This window comes from Pogoniulus pusillus, chromosome 15 (genome assembly GCF_015220805.1).
Source record: "Pogoniulus pusillus isolate bPogPus1 chromosome 15, bPogPus1.pri, whole genome shotgun sequence".
Lineage (NCBI taxonomy): Eukaryota > Metazoa > Chordata > Aves > Piciformes > Lybiidae > Pogoniulus > Pogoniulus pusillus.
In genome coordinates, this window is record NC_087278.1 from 16058965 (window position 1) to 16081102 (window position 22138).

The following is a 22138-nucleotide window of genomic DNA, read 5'->3' on the forward strand; positions in this document are numbered from 1 at the left end:
AAATGTGCATAAAGTAACACCTACAGTCAGTTAATGAAATACACCACTAGAGGCATCTGCTCTAAAAATCAATACCTACCAATATTTTCAGACTGTGTCATATGTTACACAGTCATTCCTTCTATAGCAATGAATCTTTCAATTTGAACTTTTCTGTCTTTGAATACAAAATAATTTCTTTAGTCATGATGTAAATGCTGTCAATGTATCATCCTATTGCCATATCTGTGGGGTTTGTCCCCTATTTGCCATAATTATTTGAACAGGAAATCTCAGTAGAGCACTGAGGAGTATGCTGTGATAATCTAAGATGACCAGACTTGCTTTCTGTGAACCTCTGGCTCTTCATTATATTTACTGAACAATCTCCTTCCTAGCCCATGTGGCAGTGCCTAATAAGGACTTGCTTTAGAGCGCTTGACCTAATTTCTCAAGCAAATTACTGAAGTAAGTAATTTGTGAAACGCAGGTCGCTATCTGGTATTAGCTCATCTGGAAGCCAGAACATATAAACTGTTATTTAGAGTGTGTTTTACACTGTTATTCAGCATGGTTTGGAACAAGTTAAAAATTGTTAATAATGAATCTTTTCTGTGTACTCCAAACACATCTGTATCACCAGCAATCACAGGGCTCTTATGGTTTCTGAAGTTCTTCTGCATAATCTTCTGTATGTATTGTGGAATTTGTACTTGGATTCCTTATCTGAAACAAAAGCATTTGCCTGACTGTAGTGAGGCTTGTTTTCAGTCCCTCATTTGTACTGCAAATTCACAGTATCACAGTATCACCAAGGTTGGAAGAGACCTCACAGATCATCAAGTCCAACCCTTTACCACAGAGCTCAAGGCCAGACCATGGCACCAAGTGCCACGTCCAATCCTGCCTTGAACTGCTCCAGGGACGGCGACTCCACCACCTCCCCGGGCAGCCCATTCCAGTGTCCAATGACTCTCTCAGGGAAGAACTTTCTCCTCACCTCCAGCCTAAATCTCCCCTGGCACAGCCTGAGGCTGTGTCCTCTCGTTCTGGTGCTGGCTACCTGAGAGAAGAGAGCAACCTCCCCCTGGCCACAACCACCCCTCAGGTAGTTGTAGACAGCAATAAGGTCACCCCTGAGCCTCCTCCTTTCCAGGCTAAACAATTCCAGCTCCCTCAGCCTCTCCTCGTAGGGCTGTGCTCAAGGCCTCTCCCCAGCCTCGTCGCCCTTCTCTGGACACGCTCAAGCATCTCAATGTCTTTCCTAAACTGGGGGGCCCAGAACTGAACACAGTACTCAAGGTGTGGTCTAACCAGTGCAGAGTACAGGGGCAGAATGACCTCCCTGCTCCTGCTGACCACACCATTCCTGATGCAGGCCAGGATGCCACTGGCTCTCTTGGCCACCTGGGCACACTGCTGGCTCATGTTCAGGCTGGTATCAATCAGCACCCCCAGATCCCTCTCTGTTTGGCTGCTCTCCAGCCACTCCGACCCCAGCCTGTATCTCTGCATGGGGTTGTTGTAGCCAAAGTGCAGCACCCTGCACTTGGAGCTATTGAACCCCATCCCATTGGACTCTGCTCATCTGTCCAGGTGGTCAAGGTCCCGCTGCAGAGCCCTTCTGCCCTCCAACCCAGCCACATCTGCCCCCAGCTTATGTTCAGTATTTTTTACCTCATTTTGCTCGATGGTACTATTACACAGTATCATGTACCCAAAGTTGCACTATCGATTGTAGCTTTGTTTCAGTATTGTCAGTATGATTTTATCCTACAAGGTGAGAGAATTTCTCTGTTTTGAGAGCTTCTCCATTTGGTAATTGTACCCTTAAGTTTCACTAATGCTAGCTCATTTTATGCATATTATTTGAAACTGTTTAATTCCATTAGAGAAGTAGGTCATACTCAAATTATACATGACTCCTAGCACATCCTCTTGCATTTTCTTGTGTCTTCTCTATATGCTAATTATTGAAAGTCCTTGCAGCAGTAAAAACTCCATACTGGGCATGTCATCCAGTAATGCAACTTTACAATAATTTCTGGAACTTCAGGAGCATCTGTAATCCAAGTGTCAAAATCCTGTGACAAGCCTGAAGCTTTCATGGTCATGAAGTACCTAGCAGAGGTTTAAAGGAATTCAGTTAAATAGCTACCTGAGGAAATGCATGAGGGGCATTTTATACATTGTGTTTTGACTACTTTGGTCCAGCTACTTGCATCAAAACCATGCCTTTGTTTTATGAAGTCTAGACATGACCTCTTCATCAGTTCCCAGGAAGCAGTGCTCATTTTCTGGCTTTTGAGAAGCCCTTCTGAATGTATTCAAATCCTTGCCTGACTTGGTTTTATTGTCATGGCCAATCTGTCAATTATTTTGGTTGTTGCCAACTATGTCCTGGGCTGCATCAAGAGAAGTGTGGCCAGCAGGGCAAGGGAGGTGATTCTCCCCCTTTGCTCTCATCAGACCCCACCTGGATTACTGTGTGCAGTTCTGGAGCCCCCAACACAAGAGGGACATGGAATTGTTGGAGTGAGTCCAGAAGAGGGCTATGAAGATGATCAGAGGGATGGAGCAACTCTGCTATGAGGACAGGCTATGAGAGTTGGGGCTCTTCAGTCTGGAGAAGAGAAGGATTCAAGGAGACCTTATAGTGGTCTTCCAGTATTTGAAGGGGGCCTACGGGAAGGCTGGGGAGGGGCTATTTACAAGGTCTTGTAATGACAGGATGACGGGTAATGGGTTAAACTATAAGAGAGGAGACTTAGACTAGATGTTAGGAGGAACTTCTTTACAGTGAGGGTGGTGAGACACTGGAATGGGCTGCCCAGGGAGGTTGTGGCTGCTTCCTCTCTAGAGGTGTTTAAGGCCAGGTTGGATGAGGCCTTGAGCAACCTCCTCTAGTGGGAGGTGTCCCTGCCTATGGCAGGGGGTTGGAGCAGGATGGTCCTTGAGGTCCCTTCCAACCTAGACCATTCTATGCATCTGTTCTATGATTCTACTTTCTCAAGAGTAGCTAATTCTATTGTCACACCAAGGTCCAATTTCAATTACTTCCAGCTCCAAAGAGGTGGGGTTCTATGAACTGACACACTGGCACATCTCTGAAGGCAGTGATCTTCAGGAATGCCTCCTTTCAGTTCTTCATCAAATTGTTTATGAATATTTCTGTATCATGATATGCTGAGAATCTATACACAAGCATCTAGCTCTTGGGTTTCCCACCAGCTCTCTGAATCATTCATGCATAGGATTTTTTTGTTTCAGCATCTCAGAATCTACTAGGTTGATTATTCTTATGCAAACATGGAAACCCAACCTTAACACACACTCTGTTACTGTACTTGCTTTATAAAATCAGCTTTTAAAGACAATATTTGATACTTTATTGTTTTCCCAGCTCAGTTGTCTGTTTTCAAACACCACATAGCTTGCTTTATTTCCAGTTTTGAGGGCAGGGCTGACTTTTTACCTAAATGCTCCAAAACCCTTTTCCTCTTCATCAGTGCCTGACATGGGGAAAGTGGGGTGGCAGGGCTGCCCCATGATGGCACATTCCAATCTTCTGGCAGTGATTGCATCCTCCTTTCCCTTACCTGGTGCACCTCCTTGTTGAAATCCTGTCCCTTTTCCTAGCTGAAAATATAAAATGGCTCTTCTAATATCTTGTTCTGGTACTTGCTTTAGCACAAAATAATCTCTGGCCAAGCTACATCCCTGACCAAAGCTATGTACATTACTTACCTTTGAAAATGTGTTAAAAGACCCACAAAGAATGCTGTTTTATCATCCTTATCCTTCAGCTGCACATTCATGTGTTTTCCTTTTGTAAGTCTGCAGTTTGTACTGAGAACACGTTTCAGTGCAATAGTTAGGGGGTTTATTGCATGCCTAACAAGGCAGCCCTTCAGGGAGAGACTTCTGCGTTGTCTTATTCTGCTCCAAATTTACTGCAAATAAAGGCAGTAAATCATCTCTGCATTTGTTTACAGTTCTCTTCACTCTTATCTTCTTTCTGTCAGCTTTGTCCTGTGACACATATTTCAGGATCACTTTAGGGTTTCTTCCCCGTTTGCTAAAATTTCCTTGGAGAAGCATATCATTTTACTAGCCTTGCAAATATTCATTGTTCTTTGCAAAGTCAAGTGTGTTTCTTGCTGTAACCTTGCTTTGAGCCAATTACAAATTTCAACATTTGTAATGCACTCTCTAATTAGCCTATTTGGGAATTATTCCAGCTGCTAAATGCCCATATACATGTGATTTATCTTCACCGTGCAGATCTGTGATAAAGTGATCTGTAGTCTCACATAGCAGCTCATTTCTTGTCTTTGCCCAGTGACATGTTTGCATGAAACAGTGTTCTTGGGGCTCTGCTTGCGAGTCTGAGATTCCCTTTTGCACTGAAAGGCCTGAAAGTCTTGCTCTACACATACAGTCGTGCTAAGGATTCTTTCCTCTCTGATTTTCTGTCCTAGAATTTGCTTTCAGAAACACTGGGAATTTCTTTCATTCTTTTCTCCCTTCTCTCCAATGATGATTTTCCAGTCTGCTAGATTCAAGCACTGTCTGCCAGCTCCACTTCTGCCACTGATTTGGATTTTTTGTGACTCACCTGTGAGTGCTCTAAAGACATCGCTCTTTGCAGCCCTTCCATGCTTACAGGACTTAGGCCAAGGTTATAAAAGCTTCAAACCTTGTCCTACAGCAGAAGCAAACGTCTATTCTTTCTACTACTGGCTGGTGTGGCAAAGATAAGCAGGCAGGAAAGATGTGTGAGAAGAAAGGAAAAATAAAGTTACATAGTTGTGCTGGCACAATTTGATGCTTTATTTCAGACACACAAGAAAAGATGTTTGTTAAAGAAATAAAGAACAACCCACTTATGAATGTATGAATCAATTCTGCTTTTTATCCTAATCCAGGGAGAAACAACCTTTTATAAGCTATTTTCTTTTCAGAAATAGTTCCAAAATATTCCTTCTCTTAGCCCAGTGTTAAGTCAACAAATCGATTTATTAGCCCCACAGTCAGATGACACACTGACTGTTTACCCTGGGTCATGTTTCTTGCCCTAACCATCCCATGCTTTACTGAAAGAGAGGTCAGGCATCAGAATAAGGTGCTCAGGGAAGTGGTGGGGTCACTGTCCCTAGAGATGTTAAAAAATCCTGTAGACATGGCACTTCAAGATATGGTTTAATGGACGTGTTGGTGTTAGGTTGACAGCTGGACTCAGTAATCTTAGAGGTCTTCTCCAATTAAACAATTCTGTGATTTTATGTGGGTCTGTCACAAGGTGCAGGGCGTACAAAGATATGCTCAGGGCTTTGTGCCAGTGTCTGTTAGAGCCTGGTAGCTGCCAGAGTGTTACCCACTCTGTCCAAGAGGTGACAGCCAGGCTGATGCAAATTCCACCATAAAGTGGGACTTCAAATACAGACTTCGGGAGCCTGTGTGGCACAGCTGTCAGTACAGATGCACTGCAAATGTCTGTATCTTCTTTCATTCCCCACCTCCACGGAGAGTCTTGTCTTCAAAATTCCCAAGCCTGTGTGCTGTGCTTCCTTTGCCTGTGCTATGCATATGTTAGTAGATGATGACTGAGACATCTGTGGGTTTGCAGCCATGGATTGTTAACAGCTGTTGAGTCATTTGAGTCCCAGATTTAACTCACTGTACTTTGAAAATAGCATTTAGTGGTAGAAAATAAGAGTGTTTATTCTACAAAAGCTGTGGTCCTACAATCCCAAAATAATCATCCTGCTGCTGAATAACTTCAAAAACAAAAATGGAGCAATTTAATACAGCAAGCATAAGGCGAAGCTTTGTGATTGACATCTCCCAGACAGTTAGGAAGTACCTTCATAGCAGCTGCCAAGAGGAAGCAAAGAGAAAGATAAACAAAAAGAAAAAGTAAAAGAAATTCTTCTGAGTTCAGCTAGGAATAGGATGGGTCTCATAAGGCAGCTATGTTTTCTATTTCTCACTAACAATCAAGGCTCTACCCATTCTTCAGGATGTTCACTTGTGGTAACATGATTCATTGCAACCCTGAAGACGGAAAATACCTATTGCAGTCATATATATTTTTTTTTCTTTTCCACAACATTATTCTTTGAAATAGTTCAAAGCAGTTCCTTCTGCTTCTTTTCCCAAAGGGAAAGTTTAAAAATACTTAGAAAGTTTATGTAAAATCTTTTTTTCCATAAGGAAAAAAGAAGTGCAAATGCACACGAGTGCACACAAATGCATGCATACAGACTGCAAGCAACAGCATGTGCTCTTTACAAAAACATAGGTCTACAATAAGTGGCTGTAATCTGAGCTGTGAATCTTGGTATAAATATAGTTTTCACAGAGGCATAGTACCTATTGCCACTTTGAAAAGTATTTACAATTCAAAAAAATACGTTGGATCAGTGGGCAAAAATAAGATGCCAATTCTGTGATGGATCCTACACTAATGAGGAGTGCAGGGAAAGTTAAGAATTCTACAAAACTCTCAGCAGACCACTATAGAAACTTACTTATGCAGGCTGACCCCCAGATGGAGACAAAGGCTCATCATCATCCAGAGAGTCCATAAACTGGCTATGAAAGTCTTTGAAACACGCATCAGTGCAACAAGGGTAGTCCCCCTGTGCCATGACTCCCACACCACACATGCATACTCTTCTTCCTCCTTGTGCTTTTGGTTAAATATTGCATTAAGCTTGAAAGTGATTTAAGGCCTCAAATTGGGATGAACTTGAGTTAACGTACAGTGTGAATAGGTTTTAAATGTTTAAACCTCTCTAAGGCTCTGGATTGTTTAAAGCCCTCAAACACATTGCAAGGGTGTTGTGGAAGGTAGAAAGGAACTGTTGAAGGTCTTCATGGGCCCAGAGCTCAGAAGAGCCATACAAGCTGTGTGCCTCAGTGGCCATCAGGCAGTACCTAACAAGGCCAAGCATGTGCATCATAAGTTAGTAAGAGTTAGCCTGACTTTTAAAATGTTCTTTTTCAACACATTCAGGATTTATTGGTCCCTCTTTCCAAACAGCACTCTCCTGCAAAGCTTGCGGTGTCTGTCACAGATGTGGGTTTGGGTCATGTTTCTTGGTCCCATTTTAAACTGTTTCTATCCTAAAGACTGAGCCTGCTTTTCTTAGGTATTTCAAAGCCTGAGCACCAACAGATACACATACAGAAATATATGCATTGGCATAGGTCCACTCTGCCCATGTGGATAGGACTGGAGGTGTCATTCACACAGCCATACACCCCATTGGCATCCTTGCCATGTTTTGGGATTTTAACATGATGCCAGGGTGGCCTGTTTAGTGTTTCCAAGCTAGAAAGCAGTTGTTCAACTGACAGCACCACAAGACTCCAAAGTACACGATGCTTTAAAGACAGAGCAAGAATAACATGTTGCATCATTACTTCCAGTACTTCTCCATGCTTACTGGTACACTGAGAATGTATTTTGCATTCATTTATTAATCACAGAATAGAATCATAGAATCAGACAGATTGGAAGAGACCTCCAAGATCATCCAGTCCAACCTATCCCCCAGCCCTATCCAATCAACTAGACCATGGCACTAAGTGCCTCATCCAGTCATTTCTTTGAACACCTCCAGGCATGGCAGCTCCCCCACCTCCCTGGGCAGCCCATTCCAATGCCAATCACTCTCTCTGGCAAGAACTTCCTCCTAACATCCAGCCTAGACCTCCCCCAGCACATCTTGAGACTGTGTCCCCTTGCTCTGTTGCTGGTTGTCTGGGAGAAGAGGCCAACCCCCACCTGGCTACAACCTTCCTTCGAGTAGTTGTAGACAGCAATGAAGTCACCCCTGAGCCTTCTCTTCTCCAGGCTAAACACCCCCAGCTCCCTCAGCCTCTCCTCACAGGGCTGTGTTCCAGGCCCCTCACCAGCTTTGTCACCTTTCTCTGGACACGTTCCAGTATCTCAACATCTCTCTTGAATTGAGGAGCCCAGAACTGAATACAGCACTCAAGGTGTGGCCTGACCAGTGCTGAGTACAGGAGATGAATAACCTCCCTTGTCCTGATGGCCACAATGTTTGTGATACAGGCCAGGATGCCATTGGCTTTCTTGGACACCTGGGCACACTGCTGGCTCATGTTCAGCCTACCATCTACCAGTACCCCCAGGTCCCTTTCTGCCTGGCTGCTCTCCATTTTGTAAAAGAAATAGGAGACTCTCTAGAAATGTGACAGGTTGCCTGCTTTCATTGTGTGGGCATCTGTGTGCCACTGAGATGCTCTTTAGAATCTCATGTTATAATACTCCTCAAGTAGAATCACAACACACATCTTTGCATCTCCTACAACATAAGTTGAAAAGCAGAGTTATGTCCTCCTATTTTCATTAGATTCCTTTTTTTCTTTTCAGTGCCCCAGAATTTATCTGAATCTTTAGTTCAATACTTGCAGACCTGTTCTTGAAAAGCTGGGACATAAGAGTTAACACCTCCAAAAGAAAATAGAGGTGGGATATAGAAATACTTTTTTTCCAACCCTGAACACAGCTGTACTGCAGAGTCTAGTCATTTAGAGGTGTTTGGGTTTTTTTCCTAGAAGGAAAAGCACAACAAGAGTTCATTGTCAAGTCCATAGCATTTGATCTCCATGAAGTGTGACTTTAAAGTCAACCTTCAAATATGTTGGTATACTTTTCTAGTGGCTCATTTCTGATGCTCCTAGATGTGCACTTGCATGCTCCGGGGAGAAAGATGAACACAAGTACTCCTGTGATCATAGAAGAGCACTGGCATAATGGAGAAAGAGAGGAAAGGCTTCATAATAAAGCGTAGAGATCTTACAGTCTGGAGCAAAAGACAAGGGCAAGTAGCATGTAGGCACCTATAAAATATAATCATTTTGCAATCTCCCTGAACTTGATGCAAGGTAAATTAAGGAATCAGCTCATTCTGGCTTTTTAAGAACTGCTCATATTCTTGTGTGTGTTCATTTCAAGTCAGCTGTACTGACTTGTAATTTCTCCCTCACCAGGATAGGAGGTACTGGTAGAAGCATCAGTACCATCTAGAGTTACAAGAACCGATAACCTACTGTAGTCTTTGAAGGGCATGCAATCTAGTTTGGTTCTTAGGGATATCAGTAGGTCTCTGGAGGCCTGACAGAGAATGAATTAAAGTAGAAGCAAAGTAGAGGAGACAGATCTGATAGAAAATCCAAAAGACTTTTGCACCCACAGCCCTGAAAAACAAGTTATGTATATTATAGAATTCTGAGATTGTTCCTTATACTTTAATAATATCACCAAGTCTTTGATCTGTTGCTGGCTTCTGAATTCCAATGGCAAAACACATCAAGGCCAAAGGAAAGTAATGAAAACAGAATTGGCATTTAGTATTGGTTTGGTTTTTGTAAAAAAAAATTCTGAGTTGTCTGCCTACCTGGCATCAAAGAGGAGGGAAGACTGCACATGCAACAGAATGATACTAGCCTGCTTTGCTAAACAAAAAGAATTTACAGAGAGAAAGAGGAGCAAGTTTCTCTGTGTGGCACATCTTGTTGTTATATGCAGAGTCTGAAGCAAGGTTTAGATTCACCTTCTTGGCTCCTCAGATTGTCAACTTAGAAAAACAACATGGAAATTTCACAGAAAAAGCACCTGGACCTGTCCAAAACTAGATGAGAGGGGCCCTCATTTTTTCCCTACCCAGCTCTTCCAGGGCATGCAGAGGGAGTTGTGCTGATGTACTTGTGTGGGCTACAAATGTTGGAGTTATTTCCTTGGCAACAAGGAAGGTTTCATCATGTGGTCCTTTGAGGCATTACAGGATCAAGGTAAATTGTTGCTTGCAAGCATTCACGTGAGTGATGTAAACTTAACAGAGATGATCTGCACTAAGTAGTCCTTGTTCGACAAGACAATTGCATCTTATTTTGATTTCTGGCTATTACATCTCAATAACTGTAACACTTAACAAACGTAGAAAGGATTTTTCTCTTCCTGGCAGCTCAACTTAGGGAAACAGTACAAGAGCCCAGAGCCTTTGGTTGCAAAGATCCTCAGCACAAAGAACTGAAAGATATACAACCAAAAAGTCCTTTGGTCACTTAAAAAAATGAATAGATAAGCTTCTATCCAGCATCTGAAGACAGAAAATATATGAACCAGGTATCTACTGCTACCGCCCAAAGCTCCCAATGGCTTCTTTAGCAGTGCCTTCATCAAACAAAAGGACTATAAAAAGGCATGTGAGTAGCACTACCCTTTCAGTCCTGAAAGTATTCCCTCTGGGAGTATGTTCAGTGGTACACAGTAGGCAGCATGAAAGGAGGCTACACTGAATTTGTTTGTGCTGTATTTATTCTCCAGTCTCACTTGTCTTGAAGAACATCTCTCTGAAGACTTTTCAGCAATTTGAGGTTTCTTACAAAAGAAAGATTCCACAAACCCTCTGAGGCTCCTCCTAAGGTTCCTTCTGAGAGAGGTTAGACTTTTTTGATTGGAAGAAAAAGATGTCACAAGGAGAGAGCCAGAATGACCTGGCTGCTAAAAGAACAGGTGCCAATGTAGTGCACATATTCCCCATGCTGTGGGACATGTCCTGTGGTAAAGCAAACCCAACCTGACTCCACAAGTTTCTCTTCAGCTCTGGCAAATTCCTAGGCTGGAAAGCACCTGGCTGAGATGGTTTGGTAATAACTTGTGTATCTTGTTGTCTGATAAATCTGAGATGTGGTGACATCACTTGAATTTGCTCAGAACACCAGTGCCCCTTTACATTTAATATTTTAGCCTTTGCCTAGGCTATCCTGGGCCATAGTGCAAGGGGTGAAAGAAACCTTCCGGCAGCCTCAGCATACTGCCAAGCATGGTGCTAGCCAGCACAAGGCTAGGACTATTTCACTAACTTTTGATTAGGAAGTTTCTTCATTTTGACATTAGGAGATCCTCTTCATTTCTTTCCCTTCTGTTCCCAGTAAAATACTGAATCACATCTCAGTAGTACAACTGGCACAATCGCCTGTTGTGGCTGCAAGGTCATGTTTGCTTCATGGTTGTAGTCAGGCCACTTTATTATCACTAGGTTATTTTCCAACAGACATTGCTAAAGTGTCAGGGTGTTAGTCAGCTCAAGCTTTGATCAACTTCTCTCCTTCTCCCTACTCCATTTTATCAAAACCATGTGTTTTTAGCTATGTAGTATTCCTTTTGCCTTACATGCCAACTCATACGTTCAGAGCTGGCACTCCATAGTGCACAGCAGGGATATTCACTCCCAGTACAGTCCCAGGCACCATAGGATACAGTAACAGAACTATCACTGTCTGCAAATCTGCAGAGTGCTGTAATGTGTAGTTCAGACTGACTTCCATTTGTGTCAGCAGAGCAAACTGGAGATCAGCCCCCAGCTGCTGTAATGTTCTGCATACTGTACTGATTTACATGAGCCTAAGGTTGGTAACCATCAAGTACTTGTGGTTGTGACAGAGGACACATAGTTCTCTGGGGCATGACATATTATAGCTTGTGCAGCATCAATTCAATAGGCAGAGGACTGCTGATGAAATACAAGCAGCAGGCATACAGCTCTGGTGTGGTTGCCACTGGTACATTCTAAGGTAGGAGGCCAAAGGCCAAATGCAAACCACGTTCTAACAGTGGCTATAATGCAATCCCACAGCACCACTACCGAGTCTGCAGTTTACTCTGGCTCACAGTATAAAATAAAAGTGCATTAAGTTCCAACCCAGGTGAGTATATGGTCTCCCAAGGACACTGCACTAAATCTCCACCACCCAGTCAGACTTCTCCTTCTATTCTGGCTTTTTTACATAAGGGCAATTTTCCAGCAAGCCCCTTGCTATTCTGCGACCTATCGGAGATGCTGCAAGCTGCTTCTGCTGGAACAGTACATAATTAAGCAATAATTTATATTCTATGTGTGTATGCACAGAGCAATAAAATGTTCTCAAGAGCTGCGGGCTGCTCAGGCATTTAATCCGTGCACAGAAGGAGTTTACTGCAGAGCTGCTCCCTCCAAAAGGCTTTTGTCATCACTGTGTTGGGAGGGAATTCAGGTTTTTTAATAGTTTTGGTTTATTGTAATATAATTTAAATAGCTAATGCTACACACTCCACATTAAGATCAGACCTCATTTTATTTGTTTGTTTGATGTACCTTGAAAATAGTAAAAGCTAGTAAGGCAAAGAAAAATAAGGTGTCACTTGTGAGATTTCCCCCTCATAACTGTATAATAAGAAAATGGTGATAATTAAATAAACAGCACTTCTTCCAAAGACATTAGTGGCCTCAAGTTGCTGCAAATTGCAGCTACTAGAAATACTCTGAAGACAGAGATTCACATTTATTTGAGAACTGTATAGTTTCAAGGTCACCATAAAATCCATACCTTTGTGTTACTCTTTCTATTGGGTGATGTTTATAAGCAGTATTTGACATTTCTACCTCTGGAAAAAAAAAAAAGGAAGAAGAAGAAGAAGAAGAAGGGAAGAAGAAACAGGCCTTTTCTGTTTATTGACTCTGTACATCTGACATCACAGTTAGTCCATGAGTCATTTCAGCCTACTGTGGGCAGAAGGGAGAAAGCAAGACTCATTTTGTCAGACATGGAAGAAACATTTTCCAGAGAATCTGAGAAAAATAATGTGGTGCCTGGATAATTTTTATTACTGTCTGTTTGGATTTCCTTTGACTTCTCCTTCAAGCCACAGTGAGGAATATTAGGGATATCTCATCCCTAATACTAGAGACATGGATATTTAAGATACAACTTCCGGCAGCAGGGTCTATCTGTGGTCCAGAATTATGGAGGCTCACCTTCACTTGCAGGATACCTAAGAAAGACAGCAGTTCTTGTCTCACAAAACACTACAGCCCCTATGAAATCTCTCTGGCTTCATATAATCATGGAAATCAAGCCAAGTCTGTGGCTGAAGAATGTGGTTCAGGGGGCACTGGTCTAAGGCAACATTCAAACTTTTTTTGGCATAGATGGTTTGAGCCTGTTTGTGTCTAAGTTTGTTCACTGACAAGCAGTTCTTTTCTCCCATGGAGGTGAGGTTTGAAAACTGAAAGCTTAGGCATTGCAGCCCCTTGCACTGCCAAGCTGATCACAAAGAAAAGGTACATTTACCAAAAAACTCACAAAAATTCCTAGTATCACAGGCCTGTCAGCTGCTCTGTTTGATGTAATCATGCTTAAAAACAGCTACAGCAAAGTGCTCTGATTCATAATCCACACCGAATTAGACTTTGATCAACAATGATATTACTTTTCCCAACTACACCTCTACTGGCTATGTCTGCAGGACCCCAATCTTATACATATGTATAGCAAATATGTTAATCTCTGTCCTAAACAGCCTTACAGTCTAAATGGAAAGGACATTCAGTGCTTAATACTCTTCTTCTGTAATATATAAGAAAGAAAAGCACAAGATGGCCATGAGGTACTGAATAGCTCAGGAGCTCAAATCCCTGTTGATCATCAGTCTGTTAGCAGGCACTGGCAAAATCAGCCCAAAAGGAAGGGCACCTATCTGATAAGAAGTCAGGATGGAGGTTTGACTATATGTCAGATGACAGTTTCTGTGGCACAGACATGGCTTTACATGAAATTTCGTCTCTCACATGACTGAAGCGTTTTGCAGTGACATGTGAATTTGCTTTGTCAAAAGCGATACTGTTGCCTTGTCTCATCCATCATCACTTTCCTTAGGATTCCCAGCACAAAGAACTTTTTGCTCTCCCTAGCTGCAGAAGCAGAAGGTATTTAATCTCCCCTGTCCAACTCACATCCCTAGTGAGCTCTTATTACCACCTGTCATTCACATTCTGTGTGCCAGTGCTGCAGCTGAACCATCAGCCTTCAGTTCTGGTCCTCTGCTTGGTCCAGGGTTACAAGGAGAGTTTTTCCCAATAAAGAAGTTTGTATTGCTGTGGCTGCCTGGGGATCTGGGGCATTAGTGCACACATATAGGGTGGCACCTCACTGATGGCAAGAACCTGCCAGGAAGTAAGTGTTCATTTTATTTTTAAGGCAGAAAAGGAGTCCCAGGGTTGAGGATGCTCAGTCTGTGTTCACAGGCAGAGTTATGGGCAGCAGCCCTCTTGCTGTCTCTGTGCTGTCTCTTACCCAGACTAGTAGAGGCTGCATTTGAAAGTATAAACTAAGTATTTGCATCCCCTCTACTCATGACTCTTTCACTATGAAACAGTCATGCAATGTGCAAGGAGGTTTGAGTGAGGAGGAGGCCAGGCTTTTCTCCTCTGTGTTAAAACTAGAGGAAATGGTTTCAAGCTGTGCCAGCACAGGTTTAAACTAGATATTAGGAACTATTTCTTCACAGAGAAGGTTATCAAATATTGGAATGGTCTTTCCAGGGCAGTGATGGAGTCACTATCCCCAGAGGTGTTTAAGCAGCCTGTGGACCTGGCGCTTAGTGACATGCTTTAGTGTTGACTCTTCAGTTCTGTGCTGAGGGCTGGATGATCTTTGACTTCTCTTCCAATTGGATGTTTTCTGTGATAATCCTTTGTGTTATGATTGCAATTACCTTAAGCAAAATCTGCTGAAATCATGAGGTAGTAACTGTATTGCTTCATCAGTATCACCCCTGGTGAGAGGCCAGATTAACTACAAGTGAGATCTTCCTTGCTTGACTGAATACAAACAACATACAGGATTTGTATAACATCCAGAAAGATTCCTTTAGGTGGTATAAAGTGGCTTTTTGTGTGTGTCTGTAATGAGTAACACTACAGAGGCAGATAAACCTGTACTGTATGAGACATCTTGCAGAAGCACAGGGAGGTGACTGGCTGAAGGTCCTACTATGCATTCTCTAACATTATGCCTGGCAGTTGTCATTTGTCATCATAGTTAGCACAATCTCACAATTCTACTCCAGTGAAGGAGTAGAATGAGGACAGGCTGTTTTTAAAGAAGTCTCAAGCTCATGATCTGTTTTCTTCTTTATTGTTGTTACTTGCTCTTTATTGTTCATTTGTTACGGCACAGAATACCCCTGGCAAGGTAGAGTGCCAATATATTGCTCGAATACAAAGAGTAAGCAACACTCATGCCTTGAAGAACATGTGATTGAAACTGTCAAGACAAAGCATTAAAGTAAGGGGAGTATTTGAAAATGAAATTTATTTCCCCTCCTCTAGTACTTAGCAAATTCAGCTCCAGTCTGGTCGCACAGATTTTCCCACCCACAGCCCTTAAAAATCTTAAATTTCAAGACAGCTGAAATTATCAAGTTCTTACTAGCAAAGAAAGACCTTTCACGTAATTTTCTAACCACAGCCATTTGAAACGAGCCACAGAGCTTGATTCAGATCACAATGGCTCTGATAGATCCTTTTTTCCCACAGAAGGTCCCATAATGTACTAGTCACGCTGAAATGTTGCACAGGCTGTAACTACATTCTTGCAGACACGCTTATGTTACTGGATAAGGAAAGTGACATGGTAAAATGTGGAAAGGGATGTGCTCTTTCTAATAAAACAACCTGAACTTTAAGTAAGGGATTCTGGGAGAGAGAGACCTCTTCATTTATCCTGCTCTGTGCTTTAAAGTAATTTAGGACATTTCTGCAGACAGCTTCAGAGCCTGGAGCCTCGCAAGATCTTTGCAGGAGTCCAGGGCACTGTTTGTAGACTAACCTAGCTCTGGTGAGTTGCAAGCAGTCTGCTTTATTTAAATAGGCATAGCACTTGCTGAAGCAACTTGCTGGTCCTCACTAGTGCATAGTGGCACTATCATAACATCAGTACTTATGAATAACTTGGACCATGTGGCAGCTATACATAGCATTAGAGGAGGCACCCAGAGCTCCCATATTCTGTGCCCTAACAGCTATCTACCAGTGGCACTCTGAAACACATTGGAGAAAATACAGTCCAGTGATCAGAAGAGGGGATCATGACAGTGACCTCACTGCAGGTCCATGATAGAGATTTGCCTGCAGATTCTAGACCTATGTGATGTTCTAAGTAAAGAAAGTGAGTATGGTGAAAAGTCCATGGATTTTTTGTGCTGTTCATATGTTCCTTCAAATGTAGCCCTTTTCTTTGCCTAATTCCAGGCAAAGTCACCAGATACTCTCAACCTGTGCCTTTGGAGTGGGTCACGTAAAATCCATTTCTTCATGCATCTGCAATTAGAAACACCAAAGCTGCAGAGAAACAATAGGGAAAATGTTGCAGAAGATAAGCAGATGCAGGAAGGACTAGAAGGAGGTAAAGGCAGGAAGCAAAAAGCCTGGGGCACAGGCCCTATGAGGAGAGGCTGAGGGAGCTGGGGTTGTTTAGCCTGGAGAAGAGGAGGCTCAGGGGTGATCTTATTGCTGTCTACAACTATCTGAAGGGAGGTTGTGGCCAGGCGGGGGTTGGTCTCTTCTCCCAGGCAACCAGCAACAGAACAAGAGGACGCAGTCTCAAGTTATGCTGGGGGAGGTCTAGGCTGGATGTTAGGAGGAAGTTCTTGCCAGAGAGAGTGATTTGCCTTTGGAATGCGCTGCCCAGGGAGGTGGGGGAGTTACCATGCCTGGAGGTGTTAAAAAAAAAAGACTGGATGAGGCAGGATGAGGCACTTAGTGCCATGGTCTAGTTGATTGGATAAGGCTGGATGGACTGGATAATCTTGGAAGTCTCTTTCAACCTGGTTGATTCTATGATTCTGAGAAAGAAGCTTGAAATAAAATCAGTCTGGCTGTGACTGCTTTGGAGGAAAATGCTATGTTAGGGCATTGGATCAGGAAGAGCAGGGGATTCCACACCAGCAGCTGCTAGTGAACAGTCACAGGCATATGTGCAAACAGCAGGACAATACACGGAACTGACCACACATGTTGCCATCGCGTGTGTCCTGTAGGTTGCATTTTATGCCTAGGCCTCTCCAGGAAATTCAGAGGTTCCAAATTTATGCTGCCTTTAGTTAAGACAGGTGTATAGTCTCTGTAGCTATCCATTATTTGGTGTGTGGCTGGCAACTGTGATGTTTCAGGAGCTCAGAGTTTAGCTTAGATGAAGCTGGAGGCCAGAGAGCAAAATTAGACTCATCTGGGTGGGCTACGGTTCAGCCTCATTTAATACATATGTCTGTCCATAAAACTTGCCACCTGAGAGAGTTATGAAGCCTGTCCTTGGCATGTTTGCAGGGAGAAACAAAATATTGCTGCAGAGATGGAAAACAGGGACAGGATATTCTGAAAATTTCCCCAACACTGATGAGGGCATCTGGATTAGGACTGGAGTCCTGCAGAGTGTAGAATTTTGTAAGGGATTTTAAGATTTTGACAGTGGTATTTAAAAGGGGTGTGTATAATAAAAGATTTTAGATTTTAATGTAAGAAAAGTCTGAGGGAAAAAAAATCTCTCAACTAATTGAAAATATACATCTCAACAGAGCCAGAAAAAGTCAAGTATTTTGTAATCTTTTCTTCTCTAAAGCCCATCATGGAAAAATTGAAATTAAATGAAAATGTCAAGCTCTTTTACCCTGCCCCCAAGTACAGAAACAGGATGAGTCACTCTGTATTTGTCTAGATAAAAATTCTGGAAAAATCAATGCTTTCATGAAGCGTGCTGGTTCCCAGCTGGTCCTGTTGAGGTTTCTCCATACAGCTCTGTTCAGCATCAATATTCAAGGCTCTGGTGGCACACAGTTCTTCTACCTTCAAGCCACAAGACTAAGCCACTTCCTATATGAACATCTTCCCATGGGCATTTCCTTACTTGCTTGCAGCACCAGCTGTTTTCAGGCAACTTGGAAAGTGGTATGTCAGTCACTCTTCTAACTTCTCTTTCTTTTCTTCCTCCCTCCTTTCCCCCTTCCCATTCTCCTCCAGGAACCTTCTGCATCATTTCACTGTGCACATGTGTGGCTGGAATCAACTTTGAGCTCTCCCGCTACCCCCGCTACCTGTACGGACTTCCTGACGACATCAGCCATGGCTATGGCTGGTCCATGTTCTGTGCGTGGGGGGGGCTGGGCCTCACTCTTATCTCTGGCTTCTTCTGCACTCTGGCTCCTTCTGTCCAGCCTGTCCCCAGGACCAACTGCCCCAAATCTAGACCTGAGAATGGGACAGTGTGCTAAAACAAACAGCAAACTAATACACACACACATAAACATATATATATATATATAGGCTATGTATACCTATACATGCATATATATGTATATATAATTCTATCTATATATATAATCTCAAATTAATGCTGGTGCCAAGGTAGAGCTGAGTCCAACATGGCACTCACATCTCCACCGGATTCTGTGTTGCTTTGTTCTTTCTCACAGCAATGGGAAAGCTTTTCTCTCACATGGCTCTTCCATACAGCTCTTAACTTCAGCATCATACCTTACAGGTTGAATGAACATACAGTTGCACCTACCTACCTACTGCCGTTTGGGAAGGGAAACAGGGAGTCCCTGTGGGGGTCTGAGACCAGAATCTGCACAGGACATGGAGGCTGGGGTAGGGAGGATAAAAAAAGCCTGTCCATTGCAGCCAGAAGACAAAACGCAAAGAGAAATCAAAGGATCAAATCAAGCATTTGAGCCTCCTCTACAACGTACCTCTTCAAGTTCACTATCAGAAACCTTCCCACTTTCCTTTTCTTTCTTAAAACAAAATGACAGAAGCCTGGGTTTTGGGGTATTTTGTTTTGGTTTGGTTTTGTGGATTTTGTTTTGGTTTGTTTGGTTTTTTGGGCCTTTTTTCCTTCTTAAGACATGAAAAACCGAAATGGACAGAATGTGTGGGGAAAAGCAGAGAAGCATTTTTTTTTTTGCCTATCAAATTTTAGAGAGAAGCAAGCAAGTGAAAAAAAAAAAAAAATCTAACAAAATAAAACCAGAAAGCCACAAAAAAAAAAAAAAAAAACCAAAACCAACCACCCAACAACAAACAACTCCACGAGGACATCTCAGCGGACTTTCCAACAATGTGGTTTTAATCTTCCAGCTGCCTTACATCCAGGCTCACAACTGAGGCTGAACTGCTAAAATGAATGCAGCAGAAGGCCTTTTGAAATGCTGTGATACATGTGTGTATAACTTTTTCCTTCCCTCTTATTTTTTTTAAAGAAAAAGGAAAATGTAAAACGTTGCATTGTGCTTGTCCACAAAACCATCCATGCTGTGTTTGTGGCTCATGACTGAGGCACCACAACTGCAGAAGTGTGAAGAAAGCCATCAGGCCTGAGACAGCATGTCTTCTCTGATGGATTTGGGGATTTTTTTTGTTTTCACAGAGCATCTGATAGTTCAGCATGTTGGAGCCAAGGGAAGACCAGCCCAGGGAGAAGGGAGGTGAGGGAAGCCCTGGCAGTTGTTCTTCCCAGGTATTTGCTGGAGTGGGATTTCATCAAGTTTCTGTTTTGGATGTTTAAGACAACTGGGCAAAAGCCATTACCAAGGAGAAAAAGAAAGCTATTTTTTGTAAGGGAGAAGTAAGAGACGCCTCTTGTTGTGTTTATGTATGCCAAATAAGACCTTCTCACATCTTGTCTTTAGAAACTGCCCCCATTCGCTGGACATCTCCACTCTTCATCTGGGAGAACTGTGTACAGATGGAAGCAAAAGGGTCAGATTCAGAGAAAGGAGGTTCATTACCTATGAGCTCAAGTGTTGTATGATATAATTGTGAATCTGAAAATTGAACTCTCTCTTTTTTGGTCTTTCTCTTTTTCCTGCTACTCCTCTTCCCATTGTTTCCTTTTTCCTTCAATCTGCTCTTCCTATCATTCAGGTCATAGGTCCTAGAAGAGCTAAATGAATAGCGAAGTCTGGAGAGGCAATCAAGTGCCATCAGGGGAAGCAAAGCATTTTGGCTGTGAGGGCTGTGGTTCCTTGCAAGGGAACAGTGACTGAAGGGAGTGTGGGTAGGGAGGGCTAAGAATGTAACCAAATGTAGTCTGAAGAGACGATGACTGATTGGCCATGTGCAGGAGTGAGGGCACCATTGACAAAAGTGTAGACAAAGGGAGGTAGGGCAAAGAAAAAAGGCCTCCTCAAAACCACTTCAACCCAACATTCACTTAATTTGGGGATAGTACCAGCGATCCTTCCTTGCATAATAGCTGCATGCCATCAGTCCTTAAATAATCCCCTACAGCGATAAAAGCACCAGGAAAAGGAGGCAACCTGTTGAAACTGTGCCTACTGCACAGAAGCTAAGGCATTAATTTCCAGGTCATGCCATGTACACAGCTGTCAAGAAACTGTATTTTGCTTGGTTAAAAAAATCTCCACAACCAACAAGTAATTCTTCTGTAACGCAATTGCATAGCCCTGTTTACCCTTCTAATTACACCCTTTGTGATTATATCACTTTATTACCAGTGCCCAAAGAAATGAAGTTTCTGGAGGGTATTTCGGAGTAGGGTAGATAAGGGTTTCTTTCATTCTTGCTTGACTACCTAGCTTTGGCTTTCTCTGGTCTACAAATGCTCCAAGCATGCCAATGCCAGATGCCAAGCCAGTGTGTTGCCACTGAAGTGCCATTCTTGGCAACTAAAGATTTGCCATTTCATTCTCCATTAGATCTGACTGGAGAAAATACTTATTTATTCATATTGAAAAATGCCTTTTTAAGTAGATTGGTTTATTTCTCTTTTTCTGGCAAGGTTTTCAAGTAGAGTGGTTTTGAAAAGCTTTGAAACAGTTTGACTGTGCAAGTGCCTACTAGGTAAGAAGGCCGATGTATTACTATTGCAGTCAAGAAGGAACTCTAAAAACAAAAACAGCTGGTGGAAAGATAAGTGAAAAATTGAAGGCAGAAAATCAATAACCTAAACCCAAGAAACCTATAGAAAAAATGTGCTTTTTTTTCCAAATATGAACAATTATGAGATTAAAAAAAAAACAAACATTTTCATTAAGAGATGAATGTTTTAGAAACAGCTTTGAATGAAAGCTTTCTTCCTCCTCTTCAGTGCTGACTGAGATAACAGAAAAGGCTTTACATAAATACAGTGTCCCAGGTAAAGCAAAAGACACAGAGATAACTAGCTGGACTCCACCATCAGACCCTGTGGCACAGCTCCTGTGATGATACACAGTCTTGTGTGGTCCATGACAGGTCACAGGGTGTATTCTTTTCCACATACAGTTCTGACAGAGGTATAGAAGTAAGATTTAAAGAAATTGAAATAATTCTGTGCTTTGATGGATTCTCAAAGCTTTCCTTTCTTTCTGCATATGGCATGGCAAGAGTTCTGCCTTGATCAAGTATCGCTGACAGTGTTGGTTTACATGCTGTACATGAGCCTGTCTGTCTGTCTGTGTGTGCCAGTAGTTGCAGAAGTTTAAAATTAGTATTATTTACAACAGAAAAGTATTAACCCTGAATCTTTAGGCCAGTTCTTTGATCTTTCCTCTCACTACAGCATAGGCTCTCTAAGGGCTATGAAGCTACAAAAAGGATCTTAAAAACTAGCAGAGTGTCTGAAGCAGATGATGATGATGATGATAGAACCTTAATCTCAAACTGGATAGCCAAAGGGACTGTTTCTTGAAACTCAAATTCTCTCATCTTTCCCTCAATTAAGGGAAAATCTCCCTTGGGTTATTGGGAATTTTGCTCTGTGCTACTCACAAAATCAGGAGGAGCCCTGTGTGATTTGATACATTTGAAGGCAGTTTACAGGCCCACTGCACTTTCCATTGGCTCAACCTCATCTTTAAAGCAAGGACTCAAAATATATCCAAATTTGCTGTGGCTAGTGTCTTCATCTACTCTGAGGCAAAGCACACTCCCATCTAGTCTAATTTCTGCATTTTTGGGAGGCTTTGAAATATTTTTCTGAACAGAGATTGAAACTGTTTCATGAATGTGCGGTTTTCTAGCTGGTGGAACACTCAGAAATCTGTTAGCTGGGTTCCCATCATTAAGAGGCTCGACCACACCCCTCTGCTCTGCCCTATAGAAGCACCTAAGCATGTGCTTCACTGAAAGTAAATTGGGTAGGCTGTTCATGTGCTTAAACTTAAGGATGTGTTTTCTTGGATGATGCTCAGCCTCTGCTCTTTTTCTATCCCTCCTTGTAGATAAAGTGACACTCTAATCCCAGCCTGATGGGTATTCGGTCTCCCATTCCAGTGGGTATTTGGTCTCACTTTCCATGAGGT

The 22138-nt window shown here is 42.5% G+C and overlaps 1 protein-coding gene across 2 annotated transcripts in view; it reads left to right on the top strand.

The window, feature by feature from the left end:
• The window catches only part of TMEM178B (transmembrane protein 178B), a 234391-nt gene extending 214107 nt beyond the window's left edge, over window positions 1–20284 (top strand). The window contains exons 4-5 of one of the 2 annotated variants that reach the window (XM_064155520.1): window positions 19261–19318; window positions 19523–20284. In XM_064155520.1, coding sequence (XP_064011590.1) covers window positions 19261–19318; window positions 19523–19649 — 185 coding nt within the window. In that variant the 3' untranslated portion in view covers window positions 19650–20284. Of the gene's footprint in view, window positions 1–17852; window positions 19334–19522 lie in introns of those variants that run through there. The other variant, XM_064155519.1, reaches the window with a different exon arrangement.
• Window positions 20285–22138: the final 1854 nt, after the last annotated feature.